This window comes from Nomascus leucogenys, chromosome 19, assembly GCF_006542625.1.
Source record: "Nomascus leucogenys isolate Asia chromosome 19, Asia_NLE_v1, whole genome shotgun sequence".
In the NCBI taxonomy this organism is placed as follows: Eukaryota; Metazoa; Chordata; class Mammalia; order Primates; family Hylobatidae; genus Nomascus; species Nomascus leucogenys.
This window is the reverse complement of record NC_044399.1, coordinates 37,878,351-37,903,841: the sequence shown is the minus strand read 5'-3', so window position 1 is coordinate 37,903,841 and position 25,491 is coordinate 37,878,351. Positions and strand designations below refer to the sequence as shown.

At 46.1% G+C, this 25,491-nt stretch overlaps 3 protein-coding genes and 2 pseudogenes across 10 annotated transcripts in view; 2 read left to right on the top strand and 3 right to left on the bottom strand.

The window, feature by feature from the left end:
* Nucleotides 1-8,596, bottom strand: part of KIAA0100 (KIAA0100 ortholog) — a 30,887-nt gene extending 22,291 nt beyond the window's left edge. For 2 of the 5 annotated variants that reach the window (XR_004027083.1, XM_030800580.1), the window contains exons 1-15: nt 8,426-8,596; nt 7,471-7,600; nt 7,023-7,072; nt 6,577-6,724; nt 6,298-6,416; nt 5,713-5,773; nt 5,328-5,517; nt 3,995-4,118; nt 3,336-3,460; nt 3,010-3,077; nt 2,750-2,895; nt 1,962-2,080; nt 1,691-1,854; nt 1,274-1,532; nt 403-608 (exon numbers count right to left, since the gene is read on the bottom strand). Coding sequence is in view for 4 of the 5 variants with exons in the window: in XM_030800580.1 (XP_030656440.1) it covers nt 403-608; nt 1,274-1,532; nt 1,691-1,854; nt 1,962-2,080; nt 2,750-2,895; nt 3,010-3,077; nt 3,336-3,460; nt 3,995-4,118; nt 5,328-5,517; nt 5,713-5,773; nt 6,298-6,416; nt 6,577-6,724; nt 7,023-7,072; nt 7,471-7,600; nt 8,426-8,493 (1,977 nt within the window). In the remaining variant the exon portion in view is untranslated. Of the gene's footprint in view, nt 1-402; nt 609-1,273; nt 1,533-1,690; nt 1,855-1,961; nt 2,081-2,749; nt 2,896-3,009; nt 3,255-3,335; nt 3,461-3,994; nt 4,119-5,327; nt 5,518-5,712; nt 5,774-6,297; nt 6,417-6,576; nt 6,725-7,022; nt 7,073-7,470; nt 7,601-8,425 lie in introns of those variants that run through there. The other 3 variants (XM_030800578.1, XM_030800579.1, XM_030800582.1) reach the window with 2 other exon arrangements.
* A 3,492-nt stretch (nt 8,597-12,088) lies between these two features.
* SDF2 (stromal cell derived factor 2) lies at nt 12,089-24,468 on the bottom strand. Of its 2 annotated transcripts, XM_030800577.1 has the most exons (4): nt 24,019-24,259; nt 18,822-19,018; nt 14,992-15,048; nt 12,089-12,775 (listed from the first exon to the last, which is right to left on the bottom strand). In XM_030800577.1, exons 1-4 carry the CDS (start codon nt 24,167-24,169, stop codon nt 12,488-12,490), a joined length of 693 nt encoding a protein of 230 aa, XP_030656437.1. In that variant the 5' UTR covers nt 24,170-24,259; the 3' UTR covers nt 12,089-12,487. The 2 variants fall into 2 exon arrangements, with proteins under 2 accessions (XP_030656437.1, XP_003277180.1); XM_003277132.3 differs by lacking the exon at nt 14,992-15,048 and having other exon boundaries at nt 24,019-24,468.
* On the top strand, nt 19,058-19,630 carry LOC105739084 (annotated as a pseudogene).
* On the bottom strand, nt 21,780-24,197 carry LOC101176715 (annotated as a pseudogene). The gene is made up of 2 exons (XR_004027082.1): nt 24,019-24,197; nt 21,780-23,513 (listed from the first exon to the last, which is right to left on the bottom strand). The product of XR_004027082.1 is annotated as a fatty acid-binding protein 5 pseudogene (transcript).
* Nucleotides 24,455-25,491, top strand: part of SUPT6H (SPT6 homolog, histone chaperone and transcription elongation factor) — a 41,242-nt gene continuing 40,205 nt past the window's right edge. The window contains exon 1 of one of the 2 annotated variants that reach the window (XM_030800576.1): nt 24,455-24,635. The gene's annotated coding sequence lies outside the window, so the exon portion shown is untranslated. The remainder of the gene's footprint in view (nt 24,636-25,491) is intronic. The other variant, XM_030800574.1, reaches the window with a different exon arrangement.

Genomic DNA, 25,491 nt, shown 5'->3' with positions numbered 1-25,491 from the left:
GGTGAGAGTATAACTAAAAGAAGTTGGCCATGAGTTGGTAATTACTGAATCTTGGTATACAAAAGCTTATATATTCTCTCTAGTTTTGTATGTATTTTAAATTCCACAAAAAGTTAAAACATACGAGCTAGAAAAAATAAAGAAGATCAGGTGTCATATTTCTCATGAAACCAGCTTCACAACATGAGTTAAAAAGAGAGGCTGGGCGTGGTGGCTCACACCTGTAATCCCAGCACTTTGGGAGGCCAAGATAGGAGGACTGCTTGAGCCCAGTAGTTTAAGACCAGTCTGGGCAACATGTGACACTCTGTTTTGGGAAAAGACAAGAAAAAAAAAAGACAGAGAAAGGTTCTAAGCTGAGGAAAAAACCAGCCTGGCCCCACCTCTCCACAGGAACATTACCTCCAGAGAGCGGATGCTGCTGTGATAGGTGACGGAGATCATGGAAAGGCTGAGCACTGGGGTAGGGATGTCAGGGGCCTTGCAACAGGGTTGCATCTTCTCCGTGACTGATTTCACCAGCGCTAACACAAGTCCTTGAATCCCCACAGTGGAGGTCTCTGCACTGCCCAGGATAGTGAGGGTGTCCAGTCGTACCTCTGAAGCACCTAACAACCAGAAACCATGTCAGCTTTGGTTCCCGGCTCTCAAAGGGCAACAATAGTCCTCACTCGCCTTTCTCACTTATTCCCTTAATTATCTTTATTCCTCATGCCTCCCTAAGTTCATTCCTTAGGTTTTAAGGAAACTTTCCCTTTCCCATCTTAACCTAACTAGATTCGGCAGAGCCAAAGTTGTTCCTTAACTCCTACAAATTGCACAGAGACATACCATTTACTCTCTAGAACTAAACACACAAGGAAATAAAAAGCTATGTGGATCTCTCTTGACTAGATCAAGGCTTTTTCTTATATGCCTTGCTTAGTACTTGCCTTTCATAAGCCCTTAAGAAATATCAAGAAGCCTAATGTTTATGCAAGACTTTCAAGCATCTCGTGCCTCTAATTTAGAAAAATTCCAGATATTCAGCTTCATTAAATGAGGAGCAGACTAAACCAACATAATCTGCTTAGTTTACACACTACACACTTCAGTATGTTTATTTACTTACTTTATTTTATTTTTTGGAGACAGAGTCTCGCTCTTTTGCCCAGGCTGGAGTGCAGTGGCACCATCTCAGCTCATTGCAAACTCTGCCTCTAGGGTTGAAGTGATTCTCCTGCCTCAGTCTCCCAAGTAGCACACTTCAGTACAGACACCTTGTCCCACTTACCAACCAAGGCAGAAAGGGTAAACAAGTTCATGTCTTCGACCTTCAAGTCCACCTTCCACAGTAATGACACAGATTCCCCAAATGAAGAGTGCCTAGAGACAGCTGACTTCCCAGATTGTGGACCCATCAGGGATAAGATACGAGACAGACATTGGGCACAGGTATCTGATGCTTCCACCTGAAGTCCTCGAATGGTACAATCAAGAAAGAGGGTATCTGACTGGGTGCTGGACAGGCCCAGAGGCTGGTTATAGCTACCCTAGAGAAGATGCAGACGGATCCCATTAGAAGTATGCAGGTGCACGGTTTTATAATGCCCTAATGCACTTCCTGCTGCCCACAGGATGCTCAGTGCTCTGATGCATGACAGGATGAGGAAAGCTGTGCAGGCCCCTATTCACCAAAGCCCTCACCTACCTGTAGTGTGAAGGAGTCCAGAACAAGTGCCTCACCCCAAACATGCATATTGGGTGGGTGTGGCGCCCGCTGAATGTGGGAGTCACTGCCCACACGCCAGCAGAGGTGGTCCACAGTTAGGACGCCCCGCTGATGGATGCTTTGTGGCCTGAGGTGCTGGTAATCTGAACAAAGGTGAGAAAGAGGGATTGCATGAAGCCACTGTGGCCATCAATTGGGCCTAGCCCACTAATGGACAGATTCTTGTTCCTTTTCCATCTGAGAGCCTTACCCAGAGAGATAGAATTGAATCCCAAGGCAAAAGGTGGTGTATCTCCAAGTTGAATGGAAATGTTGACATTGGAGATGGAGGTGCTAAAGATGATGGGAGCCAGGATTTGGGGGAAGGTTCTACATAGAACAAGACATCATTGTTTGGTAAGAAAAGAACTGCAGCTTCCTATCATGGAACAGTTTCTGAAGTTCTCACAATCAGAGTGAGAATTTAGTTTTATTGTGATTCTTAGGACGAGATACACCTAGAAGATAAAAGGCTGAACTCATCAGTTTATTGCTACTCTTAACGGTAATCTGCAGGAACCCCAGAAAGATATTAGATTGACTCATATAAAATTGTCATTTTCATAGGCCAAATGCAATGAACACCAGCAATACTATATGCTTGAACCTAAAATAACCAAGAAGCATCACTTCTAAACCATAACCTTAAGTTCTCTGTGCAGCACAATAGAAGCACTACACAAAGACATGACTGCCACCTTACAATCTAAGGCAGGCAAGACAAAGACATTCCTTATCATTTAAGTTCAGTTCAACAAACATTTATTTTGTATAAAACACTACACTGAGCACCGAGGACATAAAAACAAAGAGGACAGCATTCTGCTATCAAGGAGTCTAGTCTAATGGGAAAGATATATAAAATAGGATTGCTGTTGAGACTCAGATTTGAGGAGGTCAAACAACCAAATACATATTTAACACAGGATGCCAATTTGGACCAAAAGAATCCCAAAGAATCCAACTGACAAGAAGGTGGCTGAAAAATATCAGAATGACCTTTTTTTCCTTTGCTTCAGAACAGGTGAAGTAGACCCTTGGGTTTCCAGTGCTAGCAGGTGCAGCCAGTGAGAGAATTCCTGGTGCCGGTAGTGAATGATGCAAGTGTTCAGAACTAGGGAGGCTGAGAGGTCAATGGTGGTCACCTGAAATAAGAAGACCAGAACTGTGGGCTTGGGTTTTATTTCACAAACTCAAAATGAAATAATGTAGCGGGAGAATAGAGAAAGGAACAATTCTTGGTACCACAATCATCACACCTGCACACTAGCCTTGAGGGAGTTGAGGCAGACAATGCGTTGGCGACTCTGGGACAACAACAACCCGTCTGTAAGAGGCCAGAAGACAGATCAGAGGAGAGCACTGGAAGGGCAAGAGGTAAAACTGGGAGAGGGTCAGAAGCCAGCAAAGGGATAAACAGACTGTCATCAAAACTTGTGAGCTGGGGCTATTTTCTCTCAGTATGTTCCCTCCTTCCGCTCCCCAGTTACACTGAGATTAGATTAAGGAGACCATATGGGGCATGAGCAAAGAGAGTATCTAGTCCTCCCATTCTCGCTCAGTACCAGTACCCCGACCCATGAACCTTCCAGCAAGAGTTCAGTGCTCATCTGTGCCATATCAGAGTTTGCTGTGAAGCTTCGAAGGGGCAGCTGATCCTCATCACGGTGGTACAGGAACTGCAGCAGCTTCAGAGTCCAAGTCAGGTGCCTGGACGGAGATAGATTCTGGCTCAGGAAGATGTGGAATGCCATTCCTACTTCTTTTACTTTTATTTTTTAAAAGTAATTATTTTTTGGCCAGGCGCAGTGGCTCATACTTGTAATTCCGGCACTTTGGGAGGCCGAGGCAGGGGGATCACGAGGTCAGGAGATCGAGACCATCCTGGCCAACAGTGAAACCCCACCTCTACTAAAATACAAAAAATTAGCTGGGCGTGGTGGCACGTGCCTATAGTCCCAGCTATTCGGGAGACTGAGGCAGGAGAATCGCTTGAACCTGGGAGGCGGAGGTTGCGGTGAGCCAAGACTGCACCACTGCACTCCAGCCTGGGCAACAGAGTGAGACTCCGTATCAAAAATAATAATAATTTTTTTTTAATTCTTCCCACACTACATAGATGCAACCATTTCTACTTCCTTTCTCTGCACAGACAAGCTCAGCAACTACTAGGCTGGTTACAGAGATACCAACATACAGCTCCCACTATCACTCTCCCATCTTGTGTGTCAGGAGAAACCTCACCTCTTTTGACTATTCATGGACAATACCACGCTTGTGTTCTCCATCTTAACCTTGACCTGGTCTGGCAGGTGCTGGAGGAGGAACAGGCCAGGCAGAGTTGGCTCAACCAAGTTTTCTGTCACCTCTGAAAATATGAATGAATAACATAAGAACCATCAATTCTTAACACTCCCAATTCTCCCAAAATGCCCTGGCCTCTATGGTCAAATCCTCCCACATAAAGTAGGCTAAGCACATGCCTAAGCTGGATGGACCACAAGGCGAATGCCCCAGAGATCCAGGCACCTGCAGTACTTCTTTCTCCAGTCTCTAAAAACCTAAAGAGTACAAGAACCAGGTTGGTAAATGAAAAGAATGTGGACCTTAGGGCCAAATAATTTAAACCTCGTTTTTACTACTGACTGCCTGTATGACTTCAGTCAAGTTACCTAGCTAACCTTCCTAGGCTTCAGTTTCCTTATTTGTGAAATGCTGAGGATTTAGTGAGAGAACATACAGTCATCCCTTGGTATCCTTGGAGCTTTGGTTCCAGGACCCCCTGCAGATACCAAAGTCCACACATACTCAAGTCCAGCAGTTGTCCCTGTGGGAACTCATGTATACAAAAAGTCAGCCCTCCATTTTGGTGAGTTTCATATCCTGCAAATATTGCATTTTCCATCCACATTTGGTTGTGGATGTGGAACACACAGATACGGAGAGCCAACTGTATTTATTGAAAAAAATCCACATATAAGTGGATCCGCACAGCTCAAACCTGTGTTGTTCAATGGTCAACTGTATATAAAACACATAGTACAAGGCCAGGCACGGTGGCTCACGCCTGTAATCCCAGCACTTTGGGAGGCCAAGGCTGGTGGATCACGAGGTCAGGAGATCGAGACCATCCTGGCTAACATGGTGAAATCTCGTCTCTACTAAAAATACAAAAATTAGCCAGGCGTGGTGGCGGATGCCTGTAATCCCAGCCACTCAGGAGGCTGAGGCAGGAGAATCGCTTGAACCCAGAAGGCAGAGGTAGCAGTAAGCCAAGATCACGCCATTGCACTCCAGCCTGGGTGACAGAGCAAGACTCCGTCTTTAAAAAAAAAAAAAAAAAAAAAGGAAAAAAAAAACCCATAGTACAGGTCTAACTCATGACAGGTGCGCACTCAATGTTAGTTTTGCCACTCAGCACAAGCAAATGCCCTATTTCCTCTAACTATCCTTAGAGTCAAAGTCCATGGTGACTAGTGAATCACATCTAAATAAGCAGTGAGACTACTATTTTTTCTACTTCCAAAACAATCCCTGAGAACAAGGCAGCCAAGAAGCTCAATCATTGGGGCTTTACCTGAACAGGGGACAGGCTTAGATGCTAGGCTTGGGCCCTGGCACAGCAGTTGGCTCTGGAAGAGGCCCTCATGCAGTTCAGCATGGAGTGTCCACACATCCACAGTGATAGCCGTGAGATGCCGACTGCTAATGCCCACCTTTAGACACAGGTCCAGGGCCAGTGAGAGCTCCACCAGGCAGGTGTCCTCCTGTGGGGATGATAAGCCTCTAAGGTGTATGTAAGAAAGTTTGGAAGTTTTCGGTCAAAATGTGGTGATATGGAACACTGGGTACTGACTTGAGGGAACCCCCAAGGTCACAGAACCTAGGATGTAAGCCCTAAGCTCCTTCACACTTTATGCCCAGGAGGAAATGAGGCATCTGAATGATCATGGCATACTTACCAGCTGACCACTCTTTAGAACTTTGCTGTTGATCTTACATAAGCTCACCTCACAGATTAGCCTGGGAAAGGAGAAAAATTAAGAGCACTTGGCCTTGCCGGGCGCAGTGGCTCACGCCTATAATCCCAGCACTTTGGGAAACCGAGGCAAGAGGATCACGAGGTCAGGAGATCAAGACCATCTTGACTAACACGGTGAAACCTCGTCTCTACTAAGAATACAAAAAATTAGCCGGGTGCGATGGCAAGCACCTGTAGTCCCAGCTACTCAGGAGGCTGAGGCAGGAGAACGGTGTGAACCCAGGAGGCGGAGCTTGCAGTGAGCCAAGATCGCGCCACTGCACTCCAGCCTGGATGACAGAGCGAGACTCTGTCTCCAAAAAAAAAAAGAGCATTTGGCCCCTTCCCTCACCATTTACCTCCAGTCAAGCTCTGTTAGCTAGAAGGGACAAGGCAAGTGGAAATGTCTAATCTTAGCATCTCCTCCAACTGCACAGAATGAGAACTTAACACCTTGATAAGGAGGCCCTGAAGCAACTCTGAGGCAAGAATAGGACGGCTAGATCCTCTGCTCCCCAGTGCTTACCTTTTCCCATCACTATCCACAAGAAATCTGCTTCTACTGATCTGAATATGCCATAAGGACTCAGAGGTATCCACCTTGAGAACCATGATGTTTATAGCATCTACATGAACGGAGAATAGCTGGAAGGAAGAGGCAAGGATGAACAATAATTAATGTTAAGGAACTGCCCTTCCTTTCCAGATGAAAAAGAGGGGCAGCTCTTAGTAGAAAAATCTACCCATAACTCCAAAGCCAACCATGCCAAAGTACAGTCTAGGATAGCGGGAGAAGTTGTCTCACTTGGCAGAAGATCTTCAATAAGGATGGGCTGAAGGACAGTTCCTTTTGATCCACCCCAGCGCTCTGGGAGAATGGGGCAGACAGGCCAGAAACTTTCTGTAGGTCCGTTCTGATACGCACTTCTCCAAAGCACAATGCCACATAGCGTCTGCCCAGAAGAGAAATCTCACTGCCACCAGGTCCATCCCTCCCATAGCAGTCTATTCCCCACCCTCACATTCACTTTCTCATCCTTCCTAGATATATAGCTCAAATCACAGAGATTAGTTTCATAGCAGTTATCAGTATCTGTCTCACAAGATAATGGCACCCAGGCTAACAAGAAGACTTCAGCAACAACCTCCCTTCATCCTTGGATTGTGATGCCTCTGTAGAAGAGTGTCACTCTGCAAACACCAACTCCAAAGTACTCCTCTAGGGGAGAAGTGAGAATATAGGGTACTCACGGAAGATCATGGCTAAGGAGTTTGCTGGAAATCCACAGGTTATCAATTTCCTAAAACAGTGAGGGAGAAAGCTGTGTGTGCTAGCTGCTAAATAAGTCACGAGCAGCTTGACAAGCCAGGAAAAGTTCTGGATTATTAGAATTTCCCTTTCATAGGCATGTTGCCTTGAATCCCCTCTTAAATTAGAACAGTAAAATCTTCGATTTCCTGTTATCTTTCTTCTGTATCTTTGTTATGTGCCCTGGACACTCTGTGTCCTACAAACATTTTTAACCGAACAACTTGCAGCGTTCTCCAACTAGCTCTAAGATCATCTTGGCAAAGAAATGGCAAGGCTGGGATTAACTAGAAAAGCCACCAGGATTTCTTTTTTTAGAAAAAGGAAATTAAGAGTTTAAATTCAATTGGATCAACCCTACACACATATCCAGAGTTTCCCAGAACTCACCACTGTTTGCTGGTGTTGCTGAAACTTAAGACTGACATTCTGGATCCAAAAAAAGCGGAAGGAGCCAATCTTTAGCTCCGCCTGCAGCTTCCGCTGACACCACTTGGTGGCCAACCGGACCACAAGCCACCTGCAGAAAAATTCCTGTTAATTCGTAGGACCTTTTTCCAATGATGGTTTCCCTCACCCCTTGCTGGTCTTACAAAGCCTTGCAAAAGGTCATGTCCTGAAACTGGGTCTGAGCAACTCTCCTTTCTCCCAAAGCACCACTGTGTCATATACATTCAGCCACGCTGATCAAGATCCTAGCTCCCGACTGATCCCTCCACCCAGATGAAACCAGAAACTCCACCCTCTAAGTTGGAGACAAAAAAAAAAAAAAATCCCTCGAATTGTTAGGAATCCCAGAGGCAGAGAGAGAAGGCCCCAGCAAGAGTCAAAGCGGAGGCGGCTCTGTCAGATATACCATCACACTCCCCAGAGGGTCTCTCTGTCTCCTGCCCCCACCCTCCAGACAGGTATCCACGAGAAGGCACTTTGAGGTCAGACCCGGCAGCTCGAATGCTGTTCTCCCCAGACCGATGCTGCAGGTGCCCTTCGCGCTTGGCGAAGGAGACAGGCAGGGGCGGGTGGAGGGGGAAAGGGAGGCCACTGAACCAGGCTCCTTCCTCACACTCCTATTCAGTTCCTGGCCTCAGCATTTCCTCAGACCCCGCCCGCTTCCTTAGTCTCCCCGACTCGCAGCCCATCCCCGGCAGCTCGGGCCGCGCGCCTCCTCACGATCCCTCCCCTCGCCGCGCGCCCCCTCCCTCCACCCTACCCACTCTGCCTCACGCGCCTCAGTAAGGCGTGCGCCCCCTCCTCGGTCTTTCTTCCTCCTCTCCGCCTCCTCCCTCCCTCCCTCCCACCCGCCGCCGCCGCCGCCGCCGCCGCCGCCGCGGCCGGAAACCCTCACCGGCCTAGAAAGAGGACGCTAAGCGCAACTAGCAGCAAAACCAACAGCGCGGAGAAGAACAGAGGCATTTAGGTCCGGGTCCGGCCCGGCTTGGCCCCGGCCCCCGCCATGCCGGGCCCCGACGCCGGATCCGCGCAGCGCAGCCGCGGGCCGACCAGCCGCGCGCGCAGGAGCAACGCTGAGCGAGGACGCGTTGGTGCGCACGCGAGCCCCGCCTTCCGCAGCCCGCCAGCCAACCAACGGCCTCCCACCCCAGTCCCGCCCTGTCCCACGACCCGGCAGGGCCGACGGGCTGCGTGCGCGAGAAGCGGGCGTGGTTCCCGGAGGAGGGCGCGGGGGAGCGGACCAAGAGCTGAGACACGCCCCAGGCGCACCCCACAGTGCCCGGAACCGCGGGGCTCGGGGACCCGCGGGGGTCGGAGTCCGGGCCCACTCCCTGGCTGACGGTGGATCTGGCTGACTCATTTCGGTCCGGGGAGCTCACTTTGAGGGAAGTTGGGGTCCGCCTAGCCACTTAGGCCTGGACTCAGGGTTCTGCGGAAGTTATACCCCTGGTCAGACGTGGTAGCACTCCCATCGTATTCAAGATCCTGTTTGAAAATTACTGAGGCAGAAACTAGGAGGTAATTAAAAGGCCTCAAAAATCCCGCCTCATTCCATCCACAGAGGAAACTAATGAGGTTTTTTTTTTTTTTCTTTGAGACAAGGACTCGCTACATTGCCCAGTCTGGTCTCGAACTCCTGCAGGCTCAAGGGATCCTCCTGCCTCAGCCTCCTGAGTAGCTTGGACTAAAGACGCGTGTCACGGTTCCTGGCCAATGAGTTTTTACTTCATTTACTGTTTGAACACTGTTCTGGTCAATCTACTTATGGCACAAACTGGGCCCTGATGGAGGAGAGGGGGAGATACTGCAGAAGTAGTGAATATTGTTCTTGCCCTTTAGCAAAAAATAGTTTATCTGGGAAGCAAACATAATTACATAAAATGGACAATACATAGTCAGTTTTGCCTGCTTCCTTCTCTGTAGTTTATCTGGGAAACAAACATAATTACGTAAAATAGACAATACATAGTTTTGCCTGCTTCCTTCTCTGTAAAATAGTTTATCTGGGAAGCAAACATAATTACATAAAATAGACAATACATAGTTTTGCCTGCTTCCTTCTCTGTAAAATGAGAGAACAGGACAAAGGTCCCTCAGCGTTACTGTGCTGCTAAGGATCAGTATCTGAATGATGATCTACTGATACAGCACAAGCTAAGGAAATCCTGAGGGTTTCAAAATAAGTATTATGGAGTGGGTCATGTCTTTTTTCATACCCCTTTGCTCCCACGTCCTAATCTCCATATATATCCTTCAAGATTTTACTCAGAGCCTCTTTTTGGCTCCCTCAGATAAAACACCATTTCATCTTTCACCTGTGTGTTGCCCGAAGTTGCTTTCACTCCTCTGATTGTTTCCTCCCTTATCTATTCCTCTGTTCAGTGATTTCACATCTCCCCAAGAGCTCCAACGCTGTTTCAAGGTCATACCTACCTCTCCAGCCCTGTATTTGCGTCATCTTCCTCGTCATCTGCAGCCTTCCCCCAGGGTATGTCCTCCAAATGCTCTGGGAAGGCCCAATTCACTGAAAACCTCTGTCCAAGGCAAGGAGGGGTGCCGTGCAACACATATCCCTACTCTGGTTCATCTTATTCAATCTGTTTATTGAGCCAAGATTCCTGTCACTTCCTTCCTTCTCCCTTGACTGTTACCAGCCCTACTCCCAGCCATCTCATAGCCTAAAATGTTGATTTTATCATTTGTCTATTTCTTTCTGGAGAGATCTTAAGGGATCAACACAAGTGAAGTGGAATAAAGGCAGGGAGTCGGGGGTAGGGGGTGGTTGAGGCAACAGTGGAGCTCAACTAATTCATGGTCTCCATTTATTAAGACCACAAATCCTTGTAAAAGAGACCAAGTCTTTTAACGTCACGGGCCATGTTTGGCACAGAAATGGTGTCTCTAAATGTTCAACATTAACAAAACAAATAGAAAAAAAAGAACAAAACCCGGAAGTTTCTAAAAATAAAAAAGCCTGCTAGTCACTGAAATTCCAGGAGATGGCAGCCATCTCCGTTCACCAATATACCATGATTGAAAGCTACAGGAACAAATTTTCTGCAATTGACACAGGAACGGAGGAAATCGGGTAGGCAGAGGACAAAAGTATTTTCTATCCACCTTTTTAGAGAGAGATATATCTACGTTTGTCCAAAAAACAGGATTTTCCAAAAGCTAAACACAATCGTAGTGCACTTAAAAAAACTAGTCAGAAACAGCTGGATTCCTATTCCAAAATGATTTATTAGTTTTAAGAATTCAGGCCAGGCGCGGTGGCTCACACCTGTTATCCCAGCACTTTGGGAGGCCAAGGTGGGCGGATCACACGAGGTCAGGAGTTCAAGACCAGCCTGGCCAATATGGTGAAACCCCATCTCTACTAAAAATACAAAAATTAGTCAGGTGTGGTGGCGGGCGCCTGTAGTCCCAGCTACTCAGGAGGCTAAGGCAGGGGAATCACTGGAACCTGGGAGGCGGAGGTTGCAGTGAGCCGAGATTGCGCCACTGCACTCCAGTCTGGGTGAGAGTGAGACTCCATCTTAAAAAAAATAATAATAATTCAGGCAGTAAGCCAGGCATGGTGGCTGACCCCTGTAATCCCCAGCACTTTAGCAAGCCACAGCATAAGGATCACTTGAGCCCAGGAGTTCCAGACCAGCCTGGGTAACATAGTGAGACCTCATCTCTACGATAAATCAAAAACTGACACAGGAGGATCACTTGAGCCTGGGAGGACAAGGCTGTAATAAGCCATGATTGTGCCCCTCCCGCCTGGGTGACAGAGCAAAGACCTTGTCTCAAATAAAAAAAAAAAAAAAAAAAGAATTCAGGCAGTTACTCAGCTTTTCTGCTGCACTGATAAAAATGCAGTATTACCCTATATGAATTCTCTGAAGATTAAATGAGGTAAGATCTATAGGCCGGGCGCAGTGGCTCACCCCTGTAATCTCAGCACTTTGGGAGGCCGAGGCGGGCGGATCATGAGGTCAGGAGATTGAGACCATCCTGGTTAATACCGTGAAACCCTGTCTCTATTAAAAATACAAAAAAATTAGCCGGGCATGGTGGCGGGTGCCTGTAGTACCGGCTACTTCGGAGGCTGAGGCAGGAGAATGGTGTGAACTCAGGAGGTGGAGCTTGCAGTGAGCCGAGATCGCGCCACTGCACTCCAGCCTGGGCGACAGACCGAGACTCTGTCTCAAAAAAAATAAATAAATAAAAAGATCTATAATATGGTACCTAGGATTTAGCAGTGAATAAATACTGGTTCGTTCTTTCTACCCCTACCCCTTTTTCTCATTTGCAGTAACAGATACAAAGCAAACATTTCACTGGCTATTTATTATGCTGTATTCTCTGAGAGTTTTTAGCTATAATTAGTCAAAGATCTATTAAAGATGAGATGCCTGGAGAGGTCAAAGTAGAGAGAGAAAGGGTTTGTATGCAAGTAAAGCTCTTAAAAGGGCCCACATTGGAGCTTCATAGCATCTCCAAAGAGTCTTAGGACTCAGGGATTAAGCAGCTAATAGCACACCTAATAAATAACAACACAGTGACACATAATAAAATTATTATTTTTATCATTTTGGAGAGAGAAAATAGGGGAAAAATCACATACATTAACAGTCCATGATGCCAAGCTCCTGAAGAGTAAAAGTTTCCCAGCTAAGAGGGATGTTCCCCTCAGTTTGTTTTATCAGTACGAATAAAAAGCATCTGCCCCTTTACCAGCAAGTCCTCTACTCAGAAAGAACTGACCCACGCAAGTCTGGGAGAGTGACTAGTTCAAGTGTGCAGGGCTGAAGCTTCCAAACACAGCCACTATTTTCTGTTGTATATCTTCATCTCAATGGTGACATGGCCACTGCCCAAGGAACTTGTAGCAGGGATCCCAAGGTGAGGCAGCAACAGACGTCTGTGAACATTGTGCGTTAACCGTGGCTCAGAGCCTCTAGATTCATAGCTCTGCATGGTGGGCTTCTGCCTTCAACAACTCACTAGGCTTCATGAAGATGCCTTCCATGGCTTTCCAGTAGTTGTTCTGACTTGGCTGGGCCATGCCATGCACCTCTTTTTGCCCACTGATAGGTCGACCATATTGTTCTCCTGTGACAGACAGCAGTACCTCAGTGGAAGAGTGTTTGAACCGCACCTCACCATCTCTCACCCAGTAGGGTCCATTACAGAGTACTGTCCAGTCATCCAGATAATCACCTTCACCTTCCTCACCAAAAGCACTCACTTCCTAGAAAATACAGATGGTAGTAACATTAGCATGGCTGACAAGGGCTTGAAAAGGAGTGGGAGGCAATGGGAAGAAAAAGAAGGCCACCTTGAAGTAAAAAATCAGAGGGGCCAGGCTCATGCCTGTAATCCTAGCACTTTGGGAGGCTGAGCAGGGCAGACCACTTGAGCCCAGGAGTTTGAGACCAGCCTGGGCAACATGGTGAAACCCTATCCCTAAAAAAAATACAAAAGAAATTAGCTGAGGTCAGGAGTTCAAGACCAGCCTAACCGACATGGAGAAACCCTGTCTCTACTAAAAATACAAAATTAGCTGGGTGTGGTGGCACATGCCTGTAATCCCAGCTACTCGGGAGGCTGAGGCAGGAGAATCGCTTGAACCCGGGAGGCGGAGGTTGCGGTGAGCCGCGATCACACCATTGTACTCCAGCCTGGGCAACGAGAGCAAAACTCTGTCTCAAAAAAAAAAAAAAAAGAAAAAAAGAGAAATTAGCTGGGCATGGTGGCACATGCCTATGGTACCCAGCTACTACAGCTATCACCTGAGTCCAGGGGATCAAGGCTGCAATGAGCTGTGATCATACCACTGCACTCCAGCTTGGATGACAGAGCAAGACCCCATCTCAAAAAAAAAAAAAAAAAAAAAAAAAAAAAAAAAAAAAAATTCAGCTGCTTTCCAATGTTGTTATTTTATTTATTTATTTTGAGACAGAGTATCACTCTTGTTGCCCAGGCTGGAGTGCAATGGCGCAATCTCAGCTCACCACAACCTCTGCCTCCCAGGTTCAAGTGATTTTCCTGCCTCAGCCTCCCTAGTAGCTGGGATTACAGGCATGTGCCACCATGCCCGGCTAATTTTGTATTTTTAGTAGAGACAGGGTTTCTCCATGTTGGTCAGGCTGGTCTCAAATCCCCAACCTCAGGTGATCCGCCTGCCTCGGCCTCCCAAAGTGCTGGGATTACAGGCATTAGCCACTGCGCCCGGCCATTCCAGTGTTGTTTAAAATAAACCATGAACCACGGAAAAAGACGAAAGACACAAAGGACGTAGGGGGGAAAAAGATTCGTTGCTGTAAGATTATGGTCCACGGTTCCTATCTGAGTCATGGCATCAAAAAGAAAGGAAAAAAAAAAAAGATTATGGTCCAAACACTTATTTTGCAATTAATACTATAGTTGCCTTATATTTTCTATTACAGTGTTAAAATAGAATTTTTTTTTTTTTTTTCTTTTTAAGAGTTGGGATCGTGGCCAGGCACGGTAGCTCATGCCTGTAATCCCAGCAATTTGGGAGGGCAAGGCAGGCAGATCACCTGAGGTCAGCAGTTCAAGACCAGCCTGGCCAACATGGTAAAACCCCATCTCTACTAAAAATACAAAAATTAGCCAGGTGTGGTGGCAGGCGCCTGTCATCCCAGCTATTCGGGAGGCTGAAGCAGGAGAATCACATGAACCCGGGAGGCGGAGGTTGCCGTGAGCCGAAGGTTGCAGTGAGCCGAGATTGCACCACTGCACTCCAGCCTGGGTGACAAGAGTGAGACTTTGTCTCAAAAAAAAACAGTTAGGATCTTGCTCTGTTGCCCAGGCTGGAGTGCAGTGCCTCAAGTGGTCTTATGGCCTCACCTCCTGAGTAGCTAAGACTACAGGCATATACCACCACACCCAGGTAATTAAAAGTTCTTTTGTAGGCAACTCTGTTGCCTTGGCTGGCCTCAAACTCTTGGTCTTAAATTATTCTCCACTTGGTCTTTCAGGGTGCTGGGATTACAGGTGTGAGCCACCGTGCTGGCTTTAAAACACTTTACTGTTTTGAGATAGCATCTCGCTCTGTCACCCAGGCTGGAGTGCAGTGGCACAATCTCGGCTCTCTGCAACCTCCACCTCTTGAGTTCTAGCGATTCTCATGCCTCAGCCTCCAAAATAACTGGGATTACAGGCATGTGCTACCACACCCAGCTAATTTTGGTATTTTTTAATAGAGATGGGGGTTTCACCATGTTGACCAGGCTGGTCTCAAACTCCCAGCCTCAAGTGATCCACCTACCTCAGTGTACTAAAGTGCTGGGAGTACAGGCATGAGCCACCACATTCGGCCCTTAAAATACTTTATATCTCTTGTTATTTGACTTTAAATATTACTGCTTCATTCTCTTAACTAGATTTTAAATGACCTGATGACAAGTTCAAAAGGGAATGGACTCTGGGAGTCAGGCTGACCTTGAATCTCAACTTGATCCCTTCTTCTGTAAATCCTTTGAGCCTTTGTTTTCTCCTCTATAAAATGATCACAATATCACCTTACAGAGCAACTGTGAGAATTAAATGAGATAGCAAATATTAACTGAGCAAAACATAGCAAGTTCTCTACATTCTTTTCTTTCTTTCTAATAAGGCAGTGAGAGAGAGAGCAAGTTCTCTATATTCTACTCCTCATCTAAATCCCATCCTCCTTAAGGCCAAATACTCAGTTTCTATACGATGGCAATTGAAAAATTACTGATTATTTCAGAAGTGTGTGTGTGTGTGTGTGTGTGTGTGTGTGTGTATACACTCTACTTGATAAAATTGTTTCCCAGGAGGGTACCAGTATGTAATTCTCATACTGCTATATTTGTATACTGGAACTGAACTGAAGTTCAATACATGGATGGCAGATGGTATGAACAAGGTATCTTACTGCTGGAGTGGGAATTTACAAATTAGCACAGGGAGGAGGCTAGGACGATTTATGTGGTAATGGATTACAGCTAAAGACATCAATAAGAACCCTAGCCAGGCACAGTGGGGCATGCCTGTATTCCCAGCTACTTGGAAGGTTGAGGCAAGAGGACTGCTTGAGCCAAGGAGTTCGGGGCTCTAGTGCACTATGATCACGCCTGTAAGTAGCCACTGCACTCCAGCCTGGATAACATAGCAAGAACCCATCTTAAAAAAAAAGAAAAAGAAAAAGAAACCTCATTTAACTCAATATATATAGATACAGATGACTATGCAAATGAAAATTTGTAGATACGTATATATACATGAGTAAGCATACACAAGTAACAGTTCTTTTTTTTTTTTTTTTGAGACGGAATCTCGCCCTGTCACCCAGGCTGGAGTGCAATGGTGCCATCTCGGCTCACTGCAATCTCTGCCTCCCAGGTTCAAACGATTCTCCTACCTCAGCCTCCCGAGTAGCTGGGATTACAGACTCCCGCCACCATGCCCAGGTAATTTTTGTACTTTAGTAGATACGGGGTTTCACCACGTTAGCCAGGCTGGTATCGAACTCCTGACCTCGTGATCCGCCCGCCTTGGCCTCGCAAAGTGCTGGGATTATTGGCGTGAGCCACTGCACCTGGCCTACAGTTATTTATTCTGTCAAGTGACAGGGCCTAAAAGAAACACTCCAGTAGCAACAAGCTTACATAGGCCTAGAACTTGGTTTTAATATCATTCTCCAATAAAAGGAAGCAGAGCTCCTTGGAGAAATAGCTGATTCTAGTACTGGAGCAAGAAATAAACAAGATGAGCCTGGAGCATCTTTTGGTGCCAGAAAGGAAAGAAGTGCTTTAAAGTGCACACATGTATACACAAAAACACAATGGGATACTGCCAATGGACACAAAGCCAGCTGAAAGAATTCCCAATGGCCAAAGTTGGAACAATTTGAGCAACAAAGTATAGTAGCATTAGATTATAACAAAGTATAAACTATCCATAAGTTTATACTAATGTAAATAACTGAATAAATAAATAACTTGAGGAAAAGAAACAAATCCCCAATATGGAAAAATCCCAAATGAAATATGTAGATATTCCACCCTAAGGTAGACAGAGTATAACTCTCCAGTTTGTAAGAGTGAAATGCACATAGTGACTTCCTTCCAAAAAGTGTATGGAAAGGGGGAAAATGAAAAGAATAACTTTACAGGAGAAACCTAACGAACAAACACTACTTCGGCCAGGTAATCAAGGTCAACATCAACAGTCATATATCATAAAGATAGTATGTACCCCTGATATGATGGGATACAAATGGCACTTTACCTCTGTGATCTTCCTCCCAAACCGTTTATAAGTCCAGTCTAATCACAAGAAAAACAAATTCCAACAGAGGGGCAATCTACTGTACACCTGACCAGCACTCCTCAAAGCTGTCAAGGTCATCAAAAACTAGGGAAGCCTGAAAAACTGTCACAGCCAAGAACAGCCTACTGAGACATGGCAAGTATATGTAATGTGGTATTTTGGAATGGAAAAAGAACATTAGGTAAAAACTAAGGGACCGGGCATGGAGGCCTCATGCCTGTAATCCCAGCACTTTGGGAGGCCAAGGTGGGTGGATCACGAGGTCAGGAGCTCGACACCAGCCTGGACAACATGGTGAAACCCTGTCTCTACTGAAAATACAAAAATCAGCTGGGCGTGGTGGCAGGCGCCTGTAATCCCAGCTACTCAGGAGGCTGTGGCAGGAGAATAGCTTGAACCTGGGAGGCAGAGGTTGCAGTGAGCTGAGATCGCGCCATTGCACTCCAGCCTGGGACAGAGCGAGACTCCGTCTCAAAAAACAAAACAAAACAAACAAAAAAAAAAAAAAAGGGAATCAGAAAAAAACTATGGTCTTTAGTTAATAAAACTGTATCAATATTGCTTCATTAAATATAGCAAATTTACCTTTCAAAGGTTAAGATGTTAATAGGGAAAATTGCATACAGGGGCTGGGGATAGGGAAGAAGTCATTAAGGGGTCCACATCCCCTGACAACTCAAGGCTTAAAACAGTGGCACAAGGCCGGGTGCAGTGGCTTATGCTTGTAATCCCAGCACTTTGGGAGGCTGAGGCAGGCAGACAGCTTGAGCTCAGGAGTTTGAGACCAGCCTGGGCAACATGGCAAATCCCCGTTATCTACAAAAAAAAAAAAAAATACAAAACTTAGCCAGGCATGGTGGCGTGAGCCTGTAGTGGGGGCTGAGGTGTGAGAATTGCTTGAGCCCAGGAGGCTGAGGCTGCAGTGAGCAAGATCACACATCACTGCACTACAACCTGGGTGACAGAGCGACACCGTGTTTAAAAACAAAAAGCACAGTGACACAAAAGCAAATCTATTTTCCTAATGTAACTAGTTAGCATCATTAAAAAAAAAAAAAACACTACAAGTTGGAAAACGTTGGGTTTCTTTATTGCAGGATATCAGAACTTATGATATGCTAATATACACCCAGTCTGTCTGTCCTTCCCATTTCTTGATTTGGTTTAGTTGTTGTCTCCACTTTGACCAGAAACAATTTTCTTCACACTTATAAAACAAAGCCGGCTGGGCGCAGTGGCTCATGCCTATAACCCCAACACTTCCAGGAGGCAGAGGCGGGTGGATCACCTGAGGTCAGGAGTTCAAGACCAGCCTGACCAATATGGTGAAAACCCATCTCTACTAAAAATACAAAAATCAGGCCAGGCGCGGTGACTCGCACTTGTAATCCCAGCACTTTGGGAGGCCGAAGCGGGCAGATCACCAGGTCAGGAATTCGAGACCAGCCTGGCCAACATAGTGAAACCCCATCTCTACTAAAAATACAAAAAAAAAAATTAGCCGGGTATGGTGGCAGGCGCCAGCCACTCGGGAGCTGAGGTGGGAGAACCACTTGAACCCGGGAGGCAGAGGTTGCAGTGAGCTGAGACCATGCCATTGCACTCCAGCCTGGGTGACAGAGTGAGACTACATCTCAAAAAAATAACAATAAAAACAAAAACAAAAATTAGCCGGGCATGGTGACATGCGCCTGTAATCCCAGCTAGTTGGGAGACTGAGGCAGGAGACTTGCTTGAACCCAGAAGCGGAGGTTGCAATGAGCCAAGATCATGCCACTGCACTGCAGCCTGGGTGACAGAGTGAGACTTTGTCTCAAAAACAAAAAAAACCCACACAAAAACAGAGCCATTTCCCCAGGTCTGCACAAAAGAGAACATCTACACCTAGAAAAGAAACAGTTAAGAACCAAGAGATCAAACAAGCACCCACTGAGTAATGCAGAGCAGCAACGATCCATCGAAAGCCACCTCACCTGGTTTCCAGAAAGAGGTGAAGTGAAGTGGTGACTATGGAGATTTCGGCCAGTGTTGACATGTGTCAGCCGGATGGGCTGGCCACACTTGATGGGGGTTCCCCTCTCACACACTGTGGCGGTCTTCCCCCGTATCCTCCAGTAACTGTTGCTGTCATCCACAGAGCTTACACCTGTCACTGACTGCTGCCCACTACCTGCAGTTAAGAAAAGAAAGGCAACTCTCTTTCTCTGCCATGGACAACATGCTCAGAGACAGAAGCTTGAGTGCACTCAAGATTCACCTTCTCCTGTAACCCACCACCATGACCAAGGAAGACACGCTGCTGGAGGTGTAATGGATATTAATACTGCTTTACAAGAGGCTGAAGACCGCCCTCAGCCATGATGGCCTAGCAGGTGGAACCTGCAAAGCTGCCAAAGCCTTAGACGAGGGCCAAGCCCATCTTTGTGTGCTTGCATCCAAATGTGAAGAGCCTATGTATGTCAAGCTAGGGGTGGCCCTTTGTGCTGAACATCAAATCAACCCAATTAAGGTTGATGACCTTAAGAAACCAGAGAAATGGCTAAGGCTTTGTAAAACTGATAGACAAGGAAAACTTTGTAAAGTGGTTGGTTGCAGTTGTGTCACAGTGAAGGGCTACGGCAAAGAATTTCAGGCCAAGGATGTGACTGTGTACTTCAAATGCAAGAAATTAACAAATAAATTTGGTACCCATTCCTCAAAAAAAAAAAAAATGGCAAGTGAGCTCAGCCTCACCCTTCTTGCCTATGGCCAATATTGTGCCCTGTGTCATAAAACAGGTTAAGAAGGGGTGGGGAGAAAAATGCTATGCTTGGCAATATTTTTTCTTCTACAACATTAAAATATTTATAAAAAATACAAAATGTGCTGGACGTGGTGGCTCACACTTGTAATCCCAGCACTTTGGGAGTGAAACTTGACCTCCCAAAGTGCTGGGATTGATGGTGAGCCACTGTGCCCAGCCTTTTTTTCTTTTAAATAAAAAAAATTTTCTTAGGCTGGGTGTGGTGGCTCATATCTGTAATCCTAGCACTTTGGGAGGCTGAGGCAGTTGGATTGCTTGAGCCCAGGAATTCAAGACCAGCCTGGGCAACATGGCAAAAACCCATCTCTACTAAAAATACAAAAATTAGCTGGGCGTGGTGGTGGCAGCCTGTAATCCCAGCCATTTGGGAGGCTGAGGCAGGAGAATTGCTTGAACCCGGGAGGTGGAGGTTGCAGAGAGCCGAGATCGTGCCACTGCCCTCCAGCCTGGATGACAGAGCCAGACTCCGTCCCAAAAAAAAAAAAAAAAAAATACAAATTGTGTCCACATAATACTAGTTATTATATGATAAAGTATACCTAAGGGTATGTCATATCAGAAAATTCTAAGAATTTGCATCAAAGGATATCCAAGGCACAAATCTATGTCAGTTTTTTGAGGCACAGGCAATGCTAACCTATACACACTAGCCTGGATAGCCCCTGATGTGTCTAATCATATAATTTTAACATGTTTATAATATTACTCATGTTCATTAACTATTACAATAAAAATTTTTGTATTTCACAATTAAAATGAGACTACTTTATGTTGCCAACTTTAAGCAGCCATTACAGCTCCCAACTCCCATGAGTGGTCATTATAAACGTATTCTTTGAGCAGGGCACAGTGGCTCACGCCTGTAATCCCAGCACTTTGGGAGGCTGAGGCGGGCAGAACACGAGGTCAGGAGTTCGAGACCAGCCTGGCCAACATGGTGAAACCCCGTCTCTACTAAAAATATAAAAATTAGCTGGGCGTGGTCGCATGTGCCTGTAATCCCAGCTACTTGGGAGGCTGAGGCAGAAGAATTGCTTGCATCTGGGAGGCGGAGGTTGCAGTGAGCCGAGATCACACCACCGCACTCCAGCCTGGGTGGCAGGGCAAGGACTCTGTCTCAAAAAAAAAAAAAAAAAAAAAAAAAAGTATCCTTGGAGGTCTGGCACAGTGGCTCATGCCTGTAATCCAAGCACTTTGGGAAGGTGAGGTGGGAGGATCCCTTGAGTCCAGGAGTTTGAGACCAGCCTCAGCAACATAGCAAAATGCGGTCTCTAAACAAACATACATATATATATATATATATATATATATATATATATATATATGTATTTTTTTTTTTTTTTTTGAGACAGGGTCCCTCTTGTCACTCAGGCTGGAGTGCAGTGGCACGATCACAGCTTGCCACAGCCTTGACCTCCCAGGGTCAGGTGATCCTCCTACCTCAGCCGCCCAAGTAGCTGGGATTTCAGGCGCCTGCCACCACACCTGGCTAATTTTTCTATTTTTTGTAGAGATGGGTTTTTGCCACGTTGCCCAGGCTGGTCTCGAATTCCTGGGCTCAGGCAATCCAACTGCCTCAGCCTCCCAAAGTGCTAACATTACAGGTATGAGCCACCACACCCAGCCTAAAAAAAAAGTTTATATTTAAAAGAAAAAAAAGAGGCTGGACGCGGTGGCTCACCGTCAATCCCAGCACTTTGGGAGGTCAAGGTGGGCAGATCGCTTGAGCCCAGGAATTCAAGACCAAGCCTAGGCAACTGACAAAACTCCATCTCTACAAAAGATGCAAAAAATTAATCAGGTGTGGTGGGGTGCACTTGTAGTCCCAGCTACTCAGGAGGCTGAGATGTGAGGATTGCTTGAGCCCAGGAGGTCAAGGCTGCAATGAGTCGTAATTGTGTCCACTGCCAGTTACACGGGTAAATGTAGCCAACTATCAGCTCCTTTCTACTGTCTCCTTCCACTCAGCTCATAACTTTACTATATCTTTTTTCAGAAAAGGCAAACCAAGTCTCCCTTCCTACTTCTGGTTACTGCCTCACAGCTCTCTGGGTCCTCACAGCCACGCTTCACTAAACCATGGTCTACATTTTGTCTCCTACATTTTCTGCTTTTTTTTTTTTTTTTATTAGCACAAACACATTTATTTATTAACCAAAGGGATGATCCTAATTAATCCAACACACTTTGAAATAGCTGCATGTAAAATGTTTGTGATAAAGATAATTGAACACAGTAATGAAGAAAAAAAAAAAAAGAAACAGTATGGAGATTTGCTCATTGAACTGAGCTTGGTCATTCTCTTAGTTAACTCCTGTCCAAAGTGATGATGGAATTTTTATTCTACTTTTTCATAGATCCGAGTACAGGCGACATTGTTCATGACACACTCCACCACTAATTTCCCATCTTTCAATTTTCTTGTTATTGTGCTTTCCTTCCCATCCCACTCCTGATGCTGAACCAATGCACCATCTGTAAAGTTGCAGACAGTCTTGAGTTTTTCTGCCATCAGCTGTTGTTTCTTCAAACTTCTCTCCCAGGGTACAAGAAAACTGTGTTGTTTTCAAAGTGCTCTCAGTTTTTATGGTGAGGTTTTTGCCATCACAAGTGATGATACAATCTGGCTTGGCCACTGCGCCCATTTTTCACAAAGCTATTCCCACTCCTAGCTCCTTCATGTATTCATCAAAGCCTTTGCTGTCCACCAGGCGCCATCTTCCTTCCAGCTGCTGAACTGTGGCCATGGTGGGTGCGGGAGGGCTGGCGTGCAGAGAGGGGTCTGCATCAGCATGGCAGCGTGCTGTGTCACATTTTCTGCTTTCTATTCAACCTTTCACTTCCTCCTCCAAATCTTCATACCTTGGGATTATCCAAAGTTCTATGCCTGGCCTTCATCTGTTTCTACTTGTAGTTCTTAAACAATTGTTGAGGGTCAGGACAAAAGCATTTGTATTTTTAACAAGTTTCTCAAGTCATTCAAATTGATCCCAGATAGAGAACCACAGTTCATCCTGGGCAATTTCATCTACAACCCTGACATCTTCAACCACAGTCTGTACAAGATGTTGTATTTAATGTTTTATCTCAGGCTCAGCACAGATCCCTTTTCTGAGCTCCAGACTGAACCTGGTTCCCAAATCTGGCTGTCCATCAGAACCACCTGAACAGCTTTTTAAACCTACAGATTGCTACTGCCAAGCCTCTGTCCACCTCCACTCTAATTCAGTAGATCCAAAGTAGGAAACCAAAACAAATTAAAAAATAAGCCTGACAACATGGTAGGTGTTCACTGAATGGGTGCTAGGATTATTAAGACATCGCAGTGATGATAACTCACGTCCTTGCCTAGTCTAACTTATCAGATGGGTTTTGGGACTCATGAACCAGACTAGCCCACCTGACAGAACTCTTTCCTCCCTCAGCAAACAGCATCATCAGTTATCCAAGACAGAAATCTACCAGCTATCTTAGATGCCTCTCACATCTCACTAGCTGACCTTCATTCTTTTTTCTTAGGTTTATCTGTTTTTTTCAGGCAGATAAGACTTTCTTTTTTTGATCTGTTTTTATTATATTGTAATTTTCTTGACTGATTATCACCACCGAATCTCCTGTATGTAGTACAATTCTAGCCATGTAGGAACTCATTAAGACCTATGCTGAATGAATGAATCCACAAATAATTTATTACTAAACATTTTAATTTCAAACGCTAAAAAAAAAAAAAAAAAAAAAAAAAAAAGCAGTTTTCTCTGCAATTCCTGTCACCGCTCCAAGTTCCTTACAAGAAGGAGGTTAAGGTTTGGGTAGAAGGGAGCCAAAGATAGAAATTGAGGAGCAAGTGTAAGATGCAGAAGAGCTGGAAGACAAAGGGTTGTAGTCAACGAGTGAGCTCTTGGAGTTTAAAGTTTCAGATACAGTACTTACTGTAACTTTAAAATTTCAGACACAGCACTTACTGTAATTTTCTTGTTTGTCTCTAAAGCAGGCTTTGAACCTGGATAGATTTGGATAGAACCCCGACTTTGTCATTTGCTAGCTGCAAGGCTTTGAATAAACGATTTAATTTCTCTGCGTCTGTTTCCTCATCTGTGAAATGAGGATAACAATAGTATCACCTTACAAGAATGTTAATAATCGGAAAAAGTACATAAGTAACGTGCCTGGCCTGTAGCTCACCAAATATTTGGTGGTGTTGCGATTAAGATGCCTTAGAACTCAGTTCTCCGACTCTCTAGACCTGAGGAACCTTCCCAGGGAACCCCTAACTTTCCCAGACCACACCCTCAGATTTTCTATAGGCCCCGCCCCTCCAGAGCCTCCCAGGCCTCCCTAGCCCACCCGAGCCCGGTCCCCAGCATTACCTGACCCATAGCGCACGTCGTGTGAGTGCAGTCGGACGTTGTGGCGCGTATTGAGTAGCTTCACCACGGAGCCGCAAGTAACGACAGCCAGGCTGGACGCTCCCACAGAGCTCCACAAACCCCCCAACAACAGCAGAGGTACTACAGCCATCCTAGCTGTATCGCGGAGCCCCAAATCTTCGAAGAAAACTCGGCCCCTCCCCGGAACCGGAAGCTGATGGCGAAACCACGGAAAGAAGGAAGTGAAGAAGCCCGAGTCTGATCTTTATGGTTTATTTGGCTAGAGAGGCCTGAGAAACCGGCTGAGCCCGCTTACTTACGATACTCTCGCTCTGTTCCCAGGGCTCAGTGACAGCTGCCTTCCTGAGCCGCTTCGGTTACCTTTCGCACCCACGGCACGAAAGCTCCCGAGAGCAGGAGAGAGAACAAGAAATGTCCCGCCCACTCCCGGTGACAGGGAGCCGGAAATGACGTAGCACGTTGACGCATCAGCGGCGGCGGTGGCGGCGGAGGGGCCGTGCGGTGGGTTCGTACTATCTTTTCCCAGTCTCGGTTCGACGACTCCATTTTCCTCGGTGGGGGCTTAGCGCACTGGAGGAGCGGCGGGCTTCAGACAGGTAAAGTTCCGACTGGAGAGCGTGTTTCTCGCAAGAGTCAGGTGGGGAACCGGGCTCCTAGGGCCTGGTCCCGTAAGGGAAGAGGCAATGGGGAGCCGTATGCGGGAAGAAGGGGGGGCCTGGCCTTCCCTGCTCTATGGGGAGAAGGGGGAGGAAAGCGCTGTAGTTGCTCAGAGTCTGAAAGCTTTTCCCAGCCCAGTGACACCCGGAACCCGTGAATTGGGTGGCACGTTGAATCAACAGGCTTCCTGGCATCCCGTCCTTCTCTCCGCAGGTTTTTAAAACTGGGCCACGCGAAAGGATTGGGGATAGAAGGGACCTGGGGCTTCTGAGCCAGGATCAGGTGATCGAGTTGTTTGTTCTGGGGATATGAATCCTATGGAGCTTTCAGCAGCTCGGCCATCAGGCTAGAGGGCGATGCCAAATTCCAGCTCTTTACGTATTGCTGAATAATACAAATAGAACTTTTTGTAGATGGTTGCATCCTTCATCCCTTTCTGAAGATCGAAGGTCTTGTAGAAGTCCTAAAGCCTGTCCATTCTCTATAGATTCATTTCCTCAAACGTTTGCCAGAGGCCTATCATGAACATCAAAATTAGTTATTAAGTCAAAACTCCATCTTCTGGTTTCTACCTTTCTCCTCAGGCACTCCTTTGAACCAGCTGGAGAAGTTAATTTTCCTGGGTTGTTGCAAGAACTGATATTATTTCAGAGGCCTAAGATCTCTGAAAATAATTCCATGGAAATTCACTGTAATATCAAAAGTAACAAGGGTGGATGAAGCTACATCAGTAATGAGCATTAGGGAGTGTAAACAATATTGAATTTGATTAATTTCTTCGGAAAAATGTCTGGT

What these genes read in the sequence shown, in the direction of transcription:
- SDF2 (XM_030800577.1), bottom strand. Translation starts at nt 24,169, where the DNA reads ATGGCTGTAGTACCTCTGCTGTTGTTGGGGGGTTTGTGGAGCTCTGTG. An exon ending in CGACGTGCGCTATGGGTCAG is followed by an intron (nt 19,019 to 24,018) that starts GTAATGCTGGGG and finishes TCTTAACTGCAG; the next exon opens with GTAGTGGGCAGCAGTCAGTG. An exon ending in GGATCAAGTTGAGATTCAAG is followed by an intron (nt 12,776 to 14,991) that starts GTCAGCCTGACT and finishes TGTATTTTCTAG; the next exon opens with GAAGTGAGTGCTTTTGGTGA.